Source organism: Hermetia illucens, chromosome 3, assembly GCF_905115235.1.
Source record: "Hermetia illucens chromosome 3, iHerIll2.2.curated.20191125, whole genome shotgun sequence".
Lineage (NCBI taxonomy): Eukaryota > Metazoa > Arthropoda > Insecta > Diptera > Stratiomyidae > Hermetia > Hermetia illucens.
In genome coordinates, this window is record NC_051851.1 from 73,518,942 (window position 1) to 73,539,988 (window position 21,047).

At 40.9% G+C, this 21,047-nt stretch overlaps 1 protein-coding gene across 4 annotated transcripts; it reads right to left on the minus strand.

Moving 5' to 3' along the window:
- Window positions 1-2,125: 2,125 nt before the first annotated feature.
- On the minus strand, window positions 2,126-20,896 carry LOC119652264 (testicular acid phosphatase homolog). Of its 4 annotated transcripts, none has more exons than XM_038056249.1 (8): window positions 20,730-20,896; window positions 3,694-3,799; window positions 3,536-3,631; window positions 3,256-3,470; window positions 3,008-3,157; window positions 2,549-2,941; window positions 2,315-2,462; window positions 2,126-2,260 (listed from the first exon to the last, which is right to left on the minus strand). In XM_038056249.1, the coding sequence occupies exons 4-8, from the start codon at window positions 3,457-3,459 to the stop codon at window positions 2,244-2,246; spliced, it is 912 nt and encodes a 303-aa protein (XP_037912177.1). In that variant the 5' UTR covers window positions 3,460-3,470; window positions 3,536-3,631; window positions 3,694-3,799; window positions 20,730-20,896; the 3' UTR covers window positions 2,126-2,243. The 4 variants fall into 4 exon arrangements, with proteins under 4 accessions (XP_037912177.1, XP_037912176.1, XP_037912175.1 ...); XM_038056248.1 differs by having other exon boundaries at window positions 3,256-3,488; XM_038056247.1 differs by having other exon boundaries at window positions 2,555-2,941; window positions 3,256-3,474; window positions 20,730-20,895.
- Between the last annotated feature and the right edge of the window lie 151 nt (window positions 20,897-21,047).

The window sequence follows — 21,047 nt, forward strand, 5'->3', positions numbered from 1 at the left end:
CCCAAGTTTACGAGGAATACATGAGGACTGGCAAGATCATAGTCTTGTACAGTAAGAGCTTTGACCCTATGGTGAGACGTTTCGAGCGGAACAGTCTTTGTAAGCTGAAATAGGCTCTGTTGGCTGACAACAACCGTGCGCGGGTTTCATCATCGTAGCTGTTCTCGGTTGTGATTTTCGACCCTAGATAGGAGAAATTGTCAACGGTCTCAAAGTTGTATTCTCCTATCCTTATTCTTATTCGTGTTTAGCCAGTGCGGTTTGATGTTGTTGGTTGATTCCCATAGCTTACATCAAAATACAAATGATAACGAACTGCGGATTATTCAATTAGCAGTGCCAGACGAAATGGTAGTTGAAAGTACCTGGTTTACGCGGAAAGCGGTCCACAAACAAACGTAGGCCTCTCTAGACGGGAACACTTTCAACCAAATTGACAAAATGCTGGCCGAACGCCGCCACCTCCCAGGCTTGTAGAATGTCAGAACAACACCTATAACCGCAGTCAACAGAGATCCTGCTGATGAAGCATCAATAAATGATCTTCACAATCACCTGAAGAACGCCACAAAAAAAGTCGAAACGGCTGGTTTGACGATGAATGTAAGCTAGCAACGGAACAGAAGAATACTGCATACTGAGTAATGTTGCATTCTCAAAGAACGCGGACACACGGAGAGGCTTATGACGAACTCCATCGAGCGGAGAAGCGACTTCACTGATGGAAAAAGGAAGCTTAGGAGAACCAACAGGTCTGTAAACTCGAGAACTACCGGGAGCAACCGCACCAGGCGGGCAAGTTTTACCAACAAGTTCGCAGGATGAAGCCTTATACACCTCGATGCTCATCCTGCCGAAACAAAGAGGGAAATCTGATTTCCGACAGAATGGACATATTGGAGCGATCGATTTAGTACTTAAATTAACTACGACGGGCAAAACAGTCCGTGCAATTCATCGGCAGAAAAATCATGAGTTGCAAGAGTCGATGAAATTATAGTCGAATTGGTTAAATATGGAGGCGACCAGTTACACCAAGTGGTTCATCAACTGATGCCCAAGGTGTGCGACAGCGAATCAACGCCTGACGATTGGCAAAGAGGCATTATCTGTCTCATACATAAAAAGGGAGATATCACACAGTGCAGCAATTATAGAGGTATCACCATCTATAAGATATTCTCCGCTATCATGCTATGATGATGATACATCTGTTTGGTGGAAGATAGGAAGTTACCTTGGAACGAAAAGAAAACTGGGAGGAAAAAGAAGGATGCGAATGGATATACTGACGTCTTCCACATCGATAGCTCAAAAGCGGAACAGGGTTCCGGAGGAAGAGTCTACCTCTCGAATAAAAGCGAGAAGTTGACGTTTCCCTTGGGACAATATACAACGGTCTTTCAGGCTCAAGTATGCTGAATAGTCCTTTGACCACTTCGAAAATTGTTCAAGAAAGTAGAAATCGATTGAACTGTGTTTCTAAATTCAATACGGTGAAACTACCTTTGGCACCTAGTCATTGGGGTCCAGAGGGAAATGAAATCTCGGATGCTTTAACAAAAGAGGGTTCAATTTCCCCCATGCCCGGACCGGAACCAGCAATTGGGATGTTAGTAGCATTGGCTAGTGCTGCTTTCAGAAACTGGGAACAGGCTTCCCATGATGGCATATGGCTGAGCTTTAATGCTGCTAAACACACCAAAACTTTTCCTGTCAGAACCTAACAAACACACTGCAAAGTCTATCCTGTCGACAAGCAGGAAGACTTGCTGAAATATTGTGGGTATTCTGACTGGCAATAATTCACTAGCTGGGCATGTGTTCAGAATAGGAATTCTCCAAGATGATACGTGTCCATCCTGTAATGAGAAAGGTGAATCCACGGAACATTTTCTATGAGAGTACCCCTGTTGCTGCTGATGTACTGCAACTGCAGCGGGTGGCATTACATCCACTAATAGAAATCCTGCGATAGGTAAACGATTCCTAGATATTCCGTTTGACAGGGCAATCGAGTAGAATAGACCATCAGGGTTTGAGTGCTCAGAGGCTTTGCCTCTTCATCGCCTCAAACATGCAAGACCATCTTTAACATGGTATCTACAGTAGGCTTAATACTATATTTTAGTTAAAAAGAGTTTATTTCGACAACTGTTGCAACAAAAATTTAAAATATTGCATTTCACTCTCTTTGAATAGGTCCCAAATGCGCTGTTGACTCGTTGTATTTTCAGGAGAGACTACTGAACGACTGAACCTTGAAGGAAAAACATATTTGGCACGACATTATTATGTAATGGTTGTCACTTACTTCTACTCTCACTGCAGGTCTTTTCGTAATCGTTTGTTACTTTTGGATTCATCAAATCTTTGAACTCTTTGAATGTACACAGTTTGTTGGAGAAAGGTAGTTTGATTTCGGCAGGATGCTGATCAGCATAGTTTTTAAAATAAAATAACTGGAAAGTAGGAAATAGTTAAATTCAACCTGCTGAACGGGTTATTTCTTCAAAACTTTAACACCCAGCTGAGTAAACCAGCTCACCTTCACCTGATAGTCGTCCGGGATATCTGGATTCTCGTAGAGTTCAATTGCGAAACACGCTCCGTACTCGGGCTTGATATCACATTGATCAATAATTTCCATATGATGCATCAACGCACTTATGGTTAAGTCATGAGCAGAATACAGAACTATATTTTGCCGAGAGGGGTCCGACGTTACAGCGTCCAAACGTTCGATCATGTCTCTCAAAAGAACGCCGCTTCGAATTTGCATATAATCCGATGAGCTCATCTTATCAAATGCAAACCTGGCTATAGGATGGATATATTGATCGTACAGAGAATAGGCCCATTTAGGGAGGGGGAATCCATTGTCCCGTTGTACTGATAAAATGTCGTCCAACAAGAAAACTGGTCCTATTGAAGTCATTTCCTAAAGTAGAAATGCACGAGAGCGGCACGTATACACTTCCTCTGAAGCTATTGTGAAAGAACATACCAATCCAGTCTTTTCCTCCAAAAGTTTGAAAAATCTAGAACCAATATTGTTTGATTTCAGGAAGTTCTTAACATCCGGATCTTCAAATGAACAACCACTGAACAAAGTTTTATAATATGGAGAACATGATTTCCCTTTAACCAGAAGAAACTGCAACGATGTAGAAAGCACAGTAAAATTATTTAAAACAACATTGGTACCAACTGCAAAGGGTAGGGGTGTCAAAAAGGGTACCAAATATTGCTCACCTCATCCTGTTCATGCGGTAATACATTTATAAGATCCTCGTTCCATTTGCCAGTTAAGAAGCCGTCAAGGAAGTATCTGGCGCTTTTAAAACATCGTTCCATGGAACTGCTCAGCACAAATATATTAGCGTTAACTGAAGAATTGTCGATAGAGCCTAGTAAGGACTTATATCTCGCGGCTTTCAGCGAACCGGACATTTTCATTTGCCGTTCACCTTTCTTTAGAGAAACCACTGGAGCAGTTTGATTTAATTATAAGTCTGAAATCAGAAGAACTTACTTTAGATAAAGCTCCCAAGCCGCCCGGCCATCGGAAAGATAAATATGGGTCCTTGGGATAAACTCCATTTGGTGCTCGGTCTCCGTGCCTTGTGAGCTGCAGAATATACAAACTTAAAGGAAAATGATTTTGAAAGGAGATCAGTAGCTTTGGCAAACCATTAAGACTGCTTTGAGTGTAGGTTTTGCAGAAGCTCGTTTTTGACAGCAAACCAATAGAAATCCAAATAGCATTCCAGTCATGTTGAATTGCATAATATTCGATCTAGCAAAAGCAAATAAACTAAAGATTTGTTATCCGATTTTGAATAAATAATGATTTTAATAACTGAAGTACTTCCCAGAATATAACTTAAATCGAAACTTCGTTGACCGTCTCAAGTTCCCAGATTTTTTATGAGCCCCGTGTTATGTCTGTCCATTAAAAGATAGAAAGCAAACCAGGAAAAAAACGTTCGTGTAGGTCGCATCGGTCGAGCGTTTCATAATATCATATGTTGTCTCGTTGTCGAGATATATAAATCCCCCCCTCCCTTTTTGAGAATAGTGCTTGAAGCAAACAAACAGATAACTAAACAGGAAGACAAACAGTTGCTGCATCTCCCATCGCATGTTACAAAAAAATTGCCATACTGCAAGGTGTCTTCGTACTTCCTTATAAAAGGAATGCTGAGAACAAACGAGCTGCCGATATCCCTCGATCGCTGTGCCTTGGTTGTGGGTAAATTGCCCCCGTGGTATCCAATTCTAAGTGCTAAGTGATTTATATTTGAAGAAGAGGAACGTGTATTCAAACGAAGGATGATCCTACCAAAAACATTAATAACAGAGACGTAGAAGGCTAACCTAAAAGAAGCACGCTGTCCAACAGAGGCGATTTTGACCCTGGCCAGATTGTTCGAGATTTACTGCCGCAGGAGGTACCGCAGGACCAAGATGTGGACACATTCAGATGAAACCAGTTTCGCGAATATCAAAGGCAGCAAAAAATAAAGCTCATTGAAGCTCAATAAATGGCTTGAAGGGTGAAAGAATCTGAAACCTGATAGAGAACGGGTTTTCGATTCGAAGGAACTCCCTTTCATTTAGTTTGGACCAAAACTATGTGAGCTGTTCGAACTTATGAAGAACAAGCACAATGAAAGAAAGTGAGAGCCATTAGAATCCTTTACTACAAGTGTAAAGCAGGAAGAAAGATCCCTAGAGAAATGCGAATCCTGTTTGACCAACATTGTTACCGCCAAACAAAAAAATATGGGGAAAGAAGAAGAAGAAGGTCTTCTACGTAAACAGCGGGAGCCCAAAGGGAAAACAGTCATACTGCCAGTTCCTAAAAACGAAACTAGGAGTTCCGAATAGGGGAAAAAACAGATGCTCAAAGTACGAGCATCGATAAGAGAAACCCAAAGGAAAAGAAAACGGTCAATACACCAGGGGTGCAAAAAATAGTGCGATGAATATCGGCCGGAAGTAATTATTATCTCCAACAGTAACAGTCTGTGGTAAACGGAAATACTAAACAAAGCCAAAGTTGCCTACAACCTAAGAGGTCTAGGCAGAAATGTAAGCACCAAACAAGCAGGAAAAGCCATGTCATGTGCGTAGTGCAAAATTCCACGGTGGGCAAATTTGATGGTTTCATTCAGGTTCTCAATCATAGCTGAGTCGACTGATATCCTGAACTCCGACCTTCCGCAGGACAGCCTAGCAGAGACAGACGTTGTTGGCCACCATAAAAACTCAAATTGGATGACCTGTTTGCCGTCTGGAAGAAAATACCTCATTAAAGAGGTATCACAAACGCCTAATGTTTGAATATTTCGCTGATATATATTTAAGATGTGAAAAAAAGGGCATATTCGCAAGTAGTTCAGCAAGGATCCAAAATGCATATTGCGTAACGAAAAAAAAGATACGGAATATAGAGCATATTGCTGCAAGAACGAATACATATTCATGAAGATGTCGCTAGCAATAAGGAGAGAGAGAGGCCCACAAACAAACGGGAACACTTTGAACCAAATTCACTGCCTCGAACACGGCCACTTCTCAACTTTGATAAATGTCAAAACATATCGCAGGCCATTATAGACTGGGATCACTATTTCGTCGGTATGGTATTCCAACTTCAAATAACAACACCACCTCGAATGAAGCCATTCATAACAAAGACCTACGTAAAACCTATAACGGAGAAATGGATTGCGCAATAGCCACAGCCAACAGAGGTCTTGAAGGTCTTCAAATGATCGTCACAACCACTTCAAGGACGTTATTATTTGTACGGCCGCAACTAACTCTGCTCCAGTCGAAAAAACATTTCAAATGACTACTTTAACGATGAATGCAGCAGAACCAAAGCAGGAGGCATTCCGAGCAAAGCAGCGAGGACCCGTCGAGCGACGAAGCGACTTCAAAGTCGGAAAACCGGAAGCTGGACGCTTCAGGTATAAAAGGTTTTGTGTTTTGTTATAATTACCTAGCACGTAATATATCCATATAGGAGTATTATGTGAGAATATCCACTTTCGCGTGATACTGACATTCAAAATCTTGAATATGCACAGAAATGGCAACTTTGACCTATTATAACTTTGTTAATAATAGTGCGATTTCCACCAAACTTGGTGATCTATATTATAGTCTGTATTGCTGTAAAATCTTGTGATTCTAAGATGAACTTAAGAGGGATTTTGCAGTTAATTACTAAAAATTATACTAATATACTGTTATTAACTTTGCTTGAACAGATATCGGTATGGAGGGTATTTTAGAACCTAAACACCATATAGTAACAGCCCCCCGATTTTTTTAGATTGTTCGGTTGCATAAATAATGAGCATGTGTCCGTGAAGGAAACGATCACTTTCGACCCTTCACACTCTCCACCTTTCCAACAAATGTCAAAATTAAGACCGGTTCGAAAAGTACTACCGAGACCTCTAATTTGATACCCCACATAACTATAATTGGTGAAAAAAAATTTACAGCCGCCTTTACATGTATGGAGACTCCCCATAAATTCGACGTGCAGTTCTCAATATTGAGTACAAGATCGACCTCACTGAAACGTTTGGAAATGCATTAGAGGTACTCGCATTCGACGCCACCAGAACATTGAAATAAATGAAACAAAAGGGAAGGTACATGAATCTTTGAAAGTTTAACGCCACATTACACTGTCCAACAGTCATCCTAGTGAACGCGTATTTTCGGAATGTCTTCTGGGTATGCCTCGAACAAAGTCGAGAAAATACGGCAATTTTCGCTAAAGTGCGCAAAGTCGTGGCTGATTGGACATAGGTGTCGTTCTGGAATGGTATGGGCATTTAGACGTCTGTAATCGCCACAAGAAATGTGAAATGGCGAAGACCAACAATAGTCCAAAGATCTGCAAATGCCTGTCTAAAAAGTTCTTCGAACTCTTTTCGCGCAACTGCAAGCTTCTGCATTGGCAAAGAAAGCACCTTACAAAAGATGGTGGAATCGGCAGTGTTTTACAGCATTGTTGAAATGCAACCTCGCTATCATTGCAGATTGCAATGCGGTTTCCTTTCAACCGTTCGTTAATCACCCAAGTGGCCGCTCTTAGGATCCCATATACTTCAGCTTGAGAAAGCGTAGCATATTGTCCCAAAGCAAAAGCCCTCTTTCGTTTTTTTTTTCGTTCTCTTGCTGTTCTCTCTTTGAGGAATAGGTGTAGAAGACTTCCGTATTTCCCGCCATGCATTCTTCTGGGACTTCCCAATTTTCCCCACGTTTCAGGATAACGGTATATCTTCTACCAAACGGATGTAGGGCGAGTCGAAAAACCAGAAAACATTGTAAAAACTAGACTCAGTTTTCCCAAAAACTCTTACAATGCTCTATGCCTCACGTCCGTTATTTCCCCATAGATCTAAACGAATCGGTATAGGTGCTGTTCGTATTGCCAAATAAAGCTGCACTGGATGTTGTGCTCATGGCACCGGCAATACCCAGACACACAGTTCTTTGCACCCACCACACTACGAAAACATAAGCGAACATCGAACAGTTTCTCCTTTTTGCAAATAATACCAATTTGATTTTATTTGGATTTACTCTGATGCCTGATGCACCAATTGTCAATCAAATCAACGGCGCGTTGTGTATTTCTACACACTTTTCCGAGATTTCGACCTACAACTATCACCGCCACGTCATCTGTATAAGCTTAGGTGTGTATTTTGCCTTTGGCTTGCTAATGAATCGATCAACATACTGCACATAAGTGGCAATAGCACACCACCTAAGGGGTTGCCTCTCGTCGCTCAGCAGCAGTTTCTGCGTTAGTATAGCATAGATCCACTCAATTAAACTTTCTGAAATGGGCCACAGTCAAACGCCCCTACAATATCTACAAACACCCCCATCGCTAACTCATCCTTCGGAGTTGAATCCTCTAGTTTTGAAACCAAGGAACTAGTGAGCAAGCTCACAAGGCTTTCCACGATAATAAGCATGTTTATTTTCATTTGGCGGGTGCGACCCTGGCGCCTCTCCACGAACGTGATGCTCAACCACTCTCAACCAGAAATCTTTCAGCAAAAATGATGTTAAGCTGATCTGAAGTTCTTTGGATTCGAATAGCCATCTTTTTCAGGACAGTGTACCTTTTCATTGGTAACAACCGCTCTCACGGTGTTCCAGTTCAAATCGCAACACTTACATTTTGAAAAGGTTGCAAGAACCGCCAATTCACCCCCTTCCACTTCGCTCACCAATTCTCCCGGATGGTATACTTCCAAGAGGTTGTGCACTGATTCCAGCCTGGAGTTCATGAAAGTACCATCTAGTTTTCTATGAAGTATAAAGCCTGGCAAACGGCCGCTGAACCAGCATCAAGAGCTCTACTACAAAACCCTATCTCCGCCTCCCCGTGTTTATAACTGGGCGTTCGTTCTTAATGAAAGGGGACAAATTGCACCAATTCGTCCTCCAGGTTGGGGGTTGAGTAGGGCTGACAACCCTTCAAGGAAAACCGAGGTTTCGAAACCACGAAAGAAGCCCCGGACAGGATGGAGTTTACAACGACGAACCCGGCAATGAAAACGGAATCACAGTTTGCACATTTTCTCATGGAACGTGCTCTCCCTATACCCTGTCCTAATAAAAGGCTGATGTAACAGCGTTACAAGAGATGCATTGGACAGGGACCGGTTCGCTTGAGAAGAGCCACTACACCATATATTATAGTGGCCATCCAGTATACCATGTGCTCGCAGTAGTCAGCCAAAAAATGAAACTTGCTGTTATTGGCTTTGAAAACATAAACGAAAGTTTATGCACTCTGCGTTTACGAGGCAAATTTAGGACCATAAGCCTAATTAATGTCTATGCCCCTACAGAGGACATTGCAGAGTCGTAGAAGGATACCTTCTTCGAAATAGTTGAACGAATCCTCGAAGCCCGTCCTATGTACCATACAGTCAAGTAGAGACGGAGCCCGTATTCAGGCGATACGTCGGCTTCCATAGCTTACATAAGGATAGCAATGATAACGAAATGCGGATTAATCAGTCAACAGTATCACACGGAATGGTTATTGGAAGTACCTGGTTTGCGCGGAAAGCGGTCACATAGGTGGGCCTCTCCAGATGGGACTTTCAACCAAATTGAGCACGTGTTAATTGGACACCACCACCTTTCACCCTTGGAGAATGTCTGAACATATAGAGGCGCGAATATAGCCTAGGATCGCTATCTCGTTGGTACCGCCCACAATCCGCTCTGACAATCAGCTGGGAGTGAATACTGCAGCCATCCAGAACAAAGCCCTCCGTAACACAGAAGGGGGTAATGAATGCCACAATAACCGCAGCTAACAGATATGTTGGAGATGAACGATCAATAATGATCTTCACCACGCCCCGTCATTAATACGGCCACAAAAGTATTTGGCCCTAGCCGTAAGAAAAGTCGAAACGGCTGGTTCCACGATGAACGTAAGCTAGCGGAAGGGTACTGCATATCGCGTAATGTTGCACTCCCAAAAAACGCCAAGAGCCAATGGAATTACAGCCGAATTGGTTAAATATGGAGGCGACCAAACACACCAAGCATAAAATAACGTTCAAGGTGTGGGGTAGCAAATCAATGCAACAAGACATTGTGTGTCCCATACATAAAAAAAGAGATATCATGCAGTGCAGCAATTATATAAGTACCACGTTGCTCAATTTCATCTATAAGATATTCTCTGCTATCTTGCTTAGCCAGGCCAATGAGAGCAAGACGAAATACATGGTGGCAACGTCAGCGCCAAAAACCAAGGAACGAAGCACATGGAATCGCATTGGTCAAACGAAGAGAATAAAGATAGGAGACTACAACTTTGAGACCGTTGATAATTTCTCCTATCTAGGGTCGAAAATCACAACCGTTAACACTTACGACGAAGGAATCCGAGCACGGTTGTTGGCAGCCAATGGAGCCTATTTCAGCTTACAAAAGCGGTTCGGCTCGAAACCTCCCGCCAGAGGGTCAAGGCTTTTACTGTACAAGATAATGATATTTCCAGTCCTTATGTATTTCTCGGAAACTTAGATCCTTATCAAGATAAATTGCTAACTGTTTGCGCGTTCGAGAGAAGAATCCTCCGAAGAATTTTTGGCCCCCTACATGAGGATGGACGACTCCGCAGCCTCTATAACGATGAAATCTATGAGCAATATTGCGACCATCAGATTGTGGATAAAATCCGGCTCGACAGGTTGCGGTGGGCACGTCACCTAATGAATGCGGGTGAGAATGATCCAGCCCGGAAGGTCTATCTATGGTAGAAAAAGGAGATGTGGCAGACCCTGCCTCAGATGGAGCGATGGCGTAGCTCAGAACGCCAGACAGCAGGGATATCGAATTGGTGGACCTCGGCGCAAAATCGGGATGTCTGGCGTTACTTACTAAAGCAGTCCTAGACCGGATACCAGTTGTTGCGCCGTTGAAGATGATGATTGGGTAATGGAAAACATATGCCATCGCCGATGTGACCAAGTTTTGCTCACACCGTACCACCAGAGACTCGATCCTCTGAGGTTTAATGACTCTGAGAATAGCTGCATGTGGAGGTACAGCAGTTCTCGTGTCCTCACCCTTAAATGGCCTCATCTCAACACACAGGGCATCCGTCTCTTTTCCACCTTCACTGTGTGTGAAGTGCCATTCGCGTTACTGGTTTCCTCGGTCTATTCAGTAAACGGTGTAGGAGAACTTAATACAAGTGGGATTTACTCTGTAATCCCTTCGCCCAGTGCTAATCACCGCGGGACACGCGTATGTAGTTCCTGATGGTACTATAAGGTGATGAAATGTTGACCTTACGCTTCTTGGGCGCATTACCAATCTGGAGTCTGGTGCACCCAGTGTGGGTCTCAGCGAGGTTACCAGCTTGTTTGCACTTTCGTCAAAGGTTCCGCTTCCTTCCATTGGATTTCTCTGGACATAACTGCACCTAGAGGTGGAGCCACATCCATGTCCTCATTTGCAAGGTGCTTCACCATCTTCTGCTGCAAGCTTGAAGCTTTCCCAGATTCATGGTGTCCAAGCCGCTTGGCTCCATTTTAATATACCGGTTTGGAACCATGAACTCACATAAGGATGAAGAAGAAAGTTTTGACAGGTAGGATCCAGCCTATAGTCCCGTCTCCTTGGGATTGAAGTTTCCTTCTGCCGAGCCTTTATCTTCCGCTTATTGTAGATTTGAGCTATATATGATTCCACGGATGAGGCAGCGTAATCGGATTTCCAGTTTCTCCCAAGGTAATAATTGCCGTACGTTTTGGACACCCTTAGTGTAGTAGTAAACTACTACGGGCTCCCCGACCACGACAAGGTGATGTCCGAGAGGGATCATGGAATATATTGACCGATAGTGACACGGCGACAACGACTGAAGAAGAAGAAGCGACCCCGCCTAGAAAAACGTGCCTTTTTGAGGGAAATCACAGATTTGCTCTAGTGAAAATAAGTTTAACTTAAAAATATGTCTTCCTTGTGTTTCGTGTTAGCTATCAACGTTAGATGTCTGTTGGTTATTCTTATCTTATTTGCAACTGTTCGAAAGTATTTCAATTTTCCTTTCTTAATTTGTACCGGAATTTGAATGTGTTTTCCCATTTTATTTGACACTTTACAGTTAATTTCTTCATCATTCCAGCTTATCCTAAATATAAATTTATCTAACCAAATTTTCAAGGCTTCAAGTTTGTTGAGTGATGTTTTTGATAATTTATTAATTCTAGACAACATGGGTAATATCTACTCATCGAACATTTCTTATCACCCGCACAAGTGCAACGCGAATTAAAAGTAAATTACTGTGAGAAATTTAAAATAAGCGCAAGTGCTTGCTTAGTAAGCAAGTTTTGTAAATAAATTAAGGAACAACACTTAGAAAATAGACAGTTTGTGGAAGACCACCAAATTATTAAATGGAGTTGTAGCGTCCACGCCACAAAAGTATACAACAAATAAAATGTGTCAAAACTACATTAAACATAAAATACGAACACTGTACACACCAAAAAATAAATCTAATTATCGCCATATTTATTCATAGACTGGTTTCTCAAAAGCAATCATTTTATTTTTATCGAGCTTCCTCATACAACATATGCATACACTTTCTAATCTATTGTTTTACGGGAACTTGCTCGAGACATATTTAAACAATCTTATACACCGGGTTCTTATTTTACATTTTTCTCCAAACACATGCATCAGCATCCATGAATAACAGACACTTACAATACACATGAAATTGAACTGTATAAAGGGAGTTAAAAATGTTAAAATGAGTTCAGTTTTACTACTACACCGAGATCGAGCACATCAATTCGTCGAGCGCGCCAAGTTCCTAATTTGATATCTCGCTATTATTCTCACCCCTGTAAAATCCCAATCCTGTTATCATTTTTATAATAAAGTTAAACTCGTGTGCTTATAGTCTTAATATAAGTTCAATTGAGTAGTTCTTATAACATAAAAGTGTAGAATTTTGCTTATTTACCGTACCATACTTCCCAAAGAGTAAAGCGTTGCCTGCTCCGTTTTTGAACAAGTCTAAAGTTAAGCTCTATAGCAGCTCGGATTTGTTCACCCAATCAGGTAAGTTGTGTTTTCTAAGCTAGTTTACCTCTTTGTACGTGAAAGCCAAGGCATCTAGCTGCTTCGCCCCAGAACTATTTCCCACATACGACATCCACTCATTACTAGATGTCAGTCGTCACTAAGCCAACACCTCAGGTACGTTATTTTAAGGACTCTTTCTAGTAGAGTATCTTTTAATTCCAGTTTGTATGATGTTGGGGTTTTCCTATTTTCACCATGTTGGTTCTTGGCATTCAGAGATAAGCTGTACTTTTCGCTGAAGTGACTTATCTTATCCAATAAAACAATGGCTGCCTGTTAGCAAGGTACCATCTGCATTTCGAAGCAGCAACTTTATTAACAGTCATGCCTTCTGTTACCTCTCTTAGTATCTCCCTGATCGTCAGACATAAGTTAATGGAGAGTCTCATTCATCGTTTGCCGCCTTTGACTTATTTATCATAACAGTTTAGTCTTTTTGCATGTCATATAAGGGGTTTGGGTCAAAAGGTAACTTTCTTATCAAAAAGTCATCTAAATTGTTTCGCGCTACTGAAACTATGACATTATATGCAAACCGTGTTAAACCGCCGCCATATGACTTTGATTGTCTACAATCAAGACTCATAAAACTAAATTTGATGTTTACTATTTATTTTCCTTAGATATCAAACAATTATTTAATTCTGAATCTTAACAGATACATTCCAACGAGCAAATTCTTATCTCAGCCAGATTTTTATTGCCACCGTTAGTTCTTGTCTATAGATTCTTCTCTCGTTAAGAGAATAAACACCACTTACTGTTTTATGGCGACAATAATTCATCACCACACTTAACAATACAAAGTTTATCTATAATAATATCATTTCATCCACTCCTTATCACTCGATGAACATGATAGCATAGCATATGTTATATAGAGCTTTATTGGCAAGTCCAAGTTTAAAGATTTCAATAGCATAATGGCAGACAGCAATTTATGATTGAATAAACAAGAACAGATTTAAGAAGCCTGTCTTGCTACGTAGGACAACATGTTCACATAGATACACGTCTATACGTTATTATTTGTAAATTATATTTGTTTGAAAATTGTTGAGGACTCGAATTAAATAATAATAAAGAGTTTCAATGGTTTTATTTCTGCTAAACAGGTGTGAACTTGCGCAGGTTTGACAATTCATATATGCTCACTTTTCAAATAAGAAAACTAATTTGCGTATCTATTATATAAAAGCAATGAGATAACGATTTACGATGCAGACTCTTATATTGAAGGAAAAAACATTTGAAGGAGGAAAAGCTGATGGGACTCATAAAGACTTTTGCGTGGTATCATACCTAACAATTGTAACCGAATAACCCTCGTTCACTTAATAGTACTTTATGATCTGGATCATAACAATTTTACAAGTATTATTTGTAGATCTATTGACATTTTATCTCTTAGGGAGTAGTAATTTGACGCGAAAGACCCACTATGACCTCTTATAACTTTTTTAATAATAATATGATTTCAACCGTTTCCAGTATGATGCTTGCTATTAAAATCGGCTCTTTTCGGCTCTAGAAGGAGCTTAAGCGAGTTAGTAAATTTTAAAAATATAATAAAGTATGATTATCAACCTTATTAGAGCAGATATCCTAACGGGGAGTAGTGCTGTTGAAGCCTAGATACCATGTGAATGGACCGCCATATTTTTTTTCTAAATGTTTCCGTTGAGAATACTTCTTTGTAGTCCCCCCCCCCTTCCGACCAAATTTTATCACAATATGTGCACCAATTCTGCGAGAAATGCGTGTGATAGACAGTCAGATAGACGAAAACCTGTAAGGAGTTGACAGACCTCTCGTCAGGCACGTTCCTTCGTGCGGATAAAGGAATTCTTGGTGACTTGCATACATTTTGAGATGTTTATGCGTTGCATGGACATAGACATGTTTATGCGCTGGTCCAACCATGGGCGAAAAATTGGCTATAGGGAAGACACCCAGAACGGGAAAACCGAAAAACACATACCCACGCACCAGTTGTTGACGCAAGCTGGTACAATACCCAGCAGTCTTCCCGCCCCCAAATGTCAGTGGGACGTGCATATTCCTCTCCGCAAAGACGATACGGCGGCTTAGGTAGGGATGTGAACATTTCCTGCGGGTTTGGGAATCCAACACGCCACTTTGTTGCAATCTTGAGACTAGTGAACTGCAGTTTAGTAAAGGGTAGCAGGCCCTAAACTAGGAGAAACACCTGAGTTAGTGTAACTAACTGAGGAGATGTGCAGCGGGAACTATTTGTGATAGCCTACGGAAATTTCGACGGCTGCAGTTTGGTAGGTGGAAAATTCAAAGAGGGGAAAGGACGCTGGAGGACTAGGACTTTCTAAGCAGCACAGGGATAGCGTGAAACGGAATGCAGGCGGTTACCACAGATGTGGTCCATGAACGCAAGCTTGTGCCTAAATTTGGGACAAATACCCTAACAAAATTATTGATGCAAGGAAGGAATTAACAAGAAAATTAGAGGGAAAAGAGGATATAGACAACACTCTGGTTGATTGTGAGACCACCAGAACAAATAACTTAACCAGCGGTAAGGAGGTGGAGGAACCTAGATCCCATTAGATATAGTGGAAAAATACTACGCTCTCCACCCAGACTTGTGTAGACGGGTAGAAGACTTGGTACTGATAATGGCAACCTCAACCACTGCGATACTTCACCCGATCTTTTGGGCTTTAAGGACTTGCGATTATTAGCAGACCATACATAGGAAAAGACAATGCAGCGTGAGCCACTGACAAAAGTAGAAAATGCGGAATTTTAACGACAGGAAAGCATCGATTTGAAGAAATAACTGCTACACCCGGTAATGAATTTGTAATAGCTAAAAAAAATGGTGTTTATATCTACAGTTGCTACGCTCCGCCAAGCGCAACAAGGATGGAATATAAACGAATTTTACATGTGTTGGACCTAAGTATACAATCCCCCATTGCCATCGCGGGAGACTTCAACACATGGAGTGGGAAAGCAAAGTCTCAAACAAGAAGGGACTAATATTGCTGGAAGCCTTTTCTTCGTTGCATTTTGCTTGCTAATATAGGGAGAACCTATACATTCCGTAAAGGAAGGAAGAAAGAATGAAGAAATTGGAAAACGCGTACCAAATGCCTGCGAACATGAAGAAATTATCAAAGCAGGAAACTATATATATAAAACTAGCGAATAGAAAAAAGCAAGTTTTAATTATTACAAATAAGATACAGAACTTGCCAGAGAAATCTGTAGAAGGCAATCCGTGAGAGCAAACGGGGAGCTGCGCGAAAAGATCGACATCAAACCGCGTGGAGGAGCCTATAGAGTAGTAACGGTTAACCCGAAAGGAAACAGGGCCCAGCAGATCAACTACCCAGTTTTATTGCTAAGAATCATAACCACGCTGTTCCCACCACAAAACAAATTCACTATTATGGTCGAAAGAGAACATCTCCTCAAGGACATTTGAACTATAACAAAAGATGCGCTTACCATTGCCTGCGCAAAGGTGGGGGCTAAAAAGCTCCCGGCTTGGACGGAATACCGGACGTGGCTTTGAAGACAGCGATAAAAACAAGACGGGGGTGGTTGATTTCCACTTTTAATACCTGTTTTGAAAAGCGCACCATCCCAATTCATTGGAAATGACATATCCGGGTGCTACCACCAAAGGGTATGTGAAAGCTGTTGGAGCACATTATATGCAAACGGCTGCCCCAATTGTAGAGGAAGCGGGAGCCATGTCCACAAAACAGTACGGTTTACGCCGGCTGACCAAAAGAGGACATATGAAGGCAGTGGTCAATCTGGCAGAGGAAGCAATTGCAGATATACCATACCAAAAAATACTGCGCTATCATCACTCCCCATGTGAGAAATGCTTTCAATTCTGCGCAATGACAGTATATTATAAGATCCCTAAGCCAGCTGTATATTCAGCTAATCATCAAGGACTATTTCGTGGAGAGAAAGCTTCTCTATGGTACCGACGAAAGCCCAGTTCAATAATTAATCACCGGCGGTGCTGAACCCACTACTTTTGAACGTGATTTATAACTATATTCTATATATCAAACTACCGCGACAAGCCCTTATTGGCTACGCTGATCATCTTGCCATTGTGATAATAAATAAACATCTTAAGAATATTGTCTGGTTATGTGAGACATTAGCCAGGCGGATCAAGGATTGACTGGTATCCAATGGAAGCTAAACTAGACTTTACGTATAAAATGAATGACAATAAATAAAAGCTGACAATTCTGGTATATGTACACTACATGTGTTTTTAAAAAAGGTTTGCTAAAAACTTCAAACTATCAAAAAGCTCCTAAAATTTGCATACTAAAAAGAACTTTTGAAATTTACTTTTAGAATAAAGTACATGCAACATATTAGAAGGAAAGTTTCATTGTCTCCGAGAATTTGGGGGTGCAGGGCAAAGTTAAAGAATCATGAGAATTCGTCCAAAAGGCGAGACCGTCGTTCGGTAAGCGGCGCAGCGTACAGTGACCGGTTGCACTTTTCTCACCCCACATATTCTATAGCATTTGTGACAATTTTTCTTAAATATTTTCTTTAATTAAATTGTCAAAAGATAAAAGATATTAGAAAATAATTATTTTATTTATTACAAAGTGATTTTAAGAACAAATAGTACACCGGAGGCTAGGCGCTTCAAGTATGAAAGGTTTTGTGTATTTTTTATGTACAAATATTTGGATACACAATGATTAAATTTATACATAGTGCATTTTACAGATCTCAAACGTACTTAAGGGGGGTTTGCAATAACTTTTCAAAATACAATAATATATAATTGCTAATTTTATTTGAGCAGATATCACAACGAAGAGTACTTTGAGGCCTAGATACTATGTGAATAATGAGCATAATTTTTTGGTAGTGTTATTTCTGAGAACGGCACCTTGAAGTCATTGACCCATTTCGGACCCACACCATACTCCTCCCGTTAAGTGGTATCTGGAACAATGTAATTCACCGCGTGCGTTTTGGTTTACAGTTTCAACCTTTCTACCAAATTTCGAATCAATAGCTTCTCGAACATTGACAGGCATATATAGCGGCGAAATTAAGCGTGGCCGTAATAAGTCAAGGAGGTCCAGCAAATGTAAGGAAGAGAGTCTACAACTAAGAGAGTGTAAGGGGCAGCCTAAATATATGCTTTGCAAAGGCAAAAGGATGACGTCTGTCGGCACATCACAGGCAGCAGCAGGGGCCCAATGTTTAGGAGAGCTTTGGATGCGATATAGAAATGAGGTTGATACAGATCAAACTTAACGAATGCAAGGCAAGACCTACTCTCACAGACCATCTGTAAGAAAGGAGTCGAAGTGGGCATAGTCACCGAGCCTTATCACAACAATAAGGGTGGTGCTAGGGGCGAGTGGAAACGAAGCCATTCAAGAAACGATAGCAAAAAAGCTGGTATTTACATTAGCAGTCAGATCGGAAATGGATCATACGGCAACGAGCGTTCCCGCGGAGCTGCAGGACTAGTCCGTGAAAACGTTTGAAACGGAAGCATTCATAGAGATGCTATGGGAAGGCCATATACCCAATGGTGCGGCTTAAAAAAAAGTAGCACAAATGGTGAGACGCATAACGAGAGCACGCAATACTGCCATGCCGAGGCGACAAATTCACGCCGATAGGTGGTCAAACTCTTGGTGGAACGAAAAAACCGTGGAATTGTGAGCTGCATGCTTTCGAGCAAGAAGGATATGTCAACAATCTAGATAGACCAGACTTCGGCCAGAAACAGGAAGTATAAACAAACCTTCGGGTTAGACTTAAGCAAGCTATGCGCACCAGCAAGGGAGATTACTTTAACGAACTTTGCGTGGAAGAAGACTAACCCCTGTGGAACAGCCTACAGTGTTGTTATAAAACTAATTTTGCTCCTGAAGTCTCATAAATAACCGGGACATCTTTAATCGAACCGCCCGTGTCAGCTTTATAGAGACGGCAAGTAAAATTCTAGAAAAAGTTATCTACAAAAGATTTCTTTATATCATAGAATGGCCTCAAACTCCCTGCTAGGAGTGAATAGAAAGCGTATTGGCTAAAACAAGTGTCCCTAGTTACTTGACTAAGCTCCTGGAAAGTGTCGAAAGGACACGTTGGTACGACACGGGTGAGGGCCTTAGGCAGTACACCTTTACAATAACTGCTCTCCTATGGAACGTGACCTAGAATGGGGCCTTCCTCCTTCCGGTGCCAGAGGAGACCACGCGCAAGGAGAGTGCGAGTCGAAGGTTTTGCCACTTACGCGCAATCCTCCCCGGAAAGTAAAAGTTTGCGGCGGTTCTACAAGGAAGGAAAAAGGATGAAATGGGGGTGGTCTTGGTGGGCGAGAATCCCACACATTTCCACTTCTAGTCAAAAGGCTCACGTTGTTTACTAGACTTTACTAGATCATCTCGTCCATTGTTACATACCGTCGCACGAACTTCATTAGATTACACTGAATAGATTTCGACGGTGTTTCTTGAAATCGTAACCTATTTAGGCCCTCTAGAAGTCGTGCATTTATTTCTATATTTGAAGTTACTGAACCAGTTGCAGATAATTTTTTCCAAGGAGGCTGAATTAAAGCCGTTTTTTGGTTTGGCCAATACTTTTCCCCATTAAAAACAATGTTTAATTAAAACACGAAACTGCTTGTTGTACATGTGTTTCACATTAACGAAAGTTACATCACATAAACGGGTGCATCTTTGAAACTTTGTCAAACTTTACAAAAAAACTTCTAAAAATTGGCACTATTAGAATATCATATGGAAATTTCTCTTGCACAGACCCATGTTGTAATTTGCCAGAAATCAAAAACCGCAGCAAATTGGTAAAGTGCAGGCTCATGTAAGCTATGACAAAGATACACTTTCTTGGTGGAGAAGGTAAAATTTGCTTAAAAAGACTTCGGTCCAATACATCCTACGACGAAAAGACTCTTTTACCCGATATTGAAATTCAACTACATTGATAATGAAAGGTCAGGGAGAATCATACACACCCTAAGAATTCTACCTGGTTAAAGCTTTACATCATAATTACCCAACAACTATAACAGCTTGAGCATTCGAATTCGGAGCCAGGACTTCTGCTAGTTATCACAACTTTGAAGTTATCATGACTTTAGTGATGCAAAGACGGTGCTTTTCTTAGGAGTGGTTATGGCAGCTAAAGCGTTAAGAAATCGGGCAAAATTTTAGTTTTGAAGCACCCACATTTACGGAATCTCACACCCTGATCTTTGAAACGAAAGATTGAACTCTAAATTTAATGTTTAAGTGAGGATGCTGAACAACAAATGCAGTCTATTTCAAATGTTTGCACAAATGGTCAAGAAGGAATTGTGAGTACTTACCGAAGGTTCGGTTTAGTTATGGATCTTGCCTACATTAGCTTTATGCTTTATCCACAGAGATCATTAGGCAATCTTCGAGAGACACTCAATTCTAAATATGAGAAGAATCTCCGTACAGTCTGAGAAACGTTAGACGAACAATCTTTTAATCCGGTATCCTAGCCTTGTGTATATTAGGCATGCTTTAGAGAGTGCTCTCCACTTACCAGAGTGCGTGGTACGTCTCCAGCAGAAGACAATGACTGATCAAGTCATAAAACATTGGGACCTTGAGCAGATTTAGATATAATCGCCCGTCAATGTGCCGCTGTCATGACTTACTTTATTGTTGTTATAATATACATCAATGTAAGGCGTCTGTGTATCATGTCCTATGAAAAATCATCACAAGATTTCGTAGTGCAAAGAAATGGTTCACTATATATAAAAGTGAGTTTGGAAGCTGGGTCGCCTGTTTTTCATTTTCGATAAATTTGACAGCCCTCAGCAACCAGTCTATACGACGCCTAGGGATTACGACTGCGATATATACATACTTATATTTTTCCTTTATATCATCATCCTACTTATATCTATGACATATCAACAAAATCAAAATCAAACAGATTTAAGTCACGAACAAAGTGCAACTTTATTTTAAGTCAAGCAATGGACCTACCTTACTTCTGTATAAGTTATTTAGTCCTGTCGGTCTCGGCAACTATATAATCTAGAAATTTGGAGCTTTATAAGAATCAGGAAATACTAAAAATGAACAATTTTGAAAAATTTGACAAGAGTATGACATCATTGATCGATTTTTCATTTAACTTATTCATTGCTTTGATGTTTACGCCAATTAAATGTGAGTGAATTTTTCAAATGAAAGAAAAATTATAAAAATGTCCACAGGGTGAATTGTAACGTATTAAACTGCAATCAAATCATTTATTTGATCATAAGTTCACCCAAATAAGAAAAAAACGAAATAAAAACG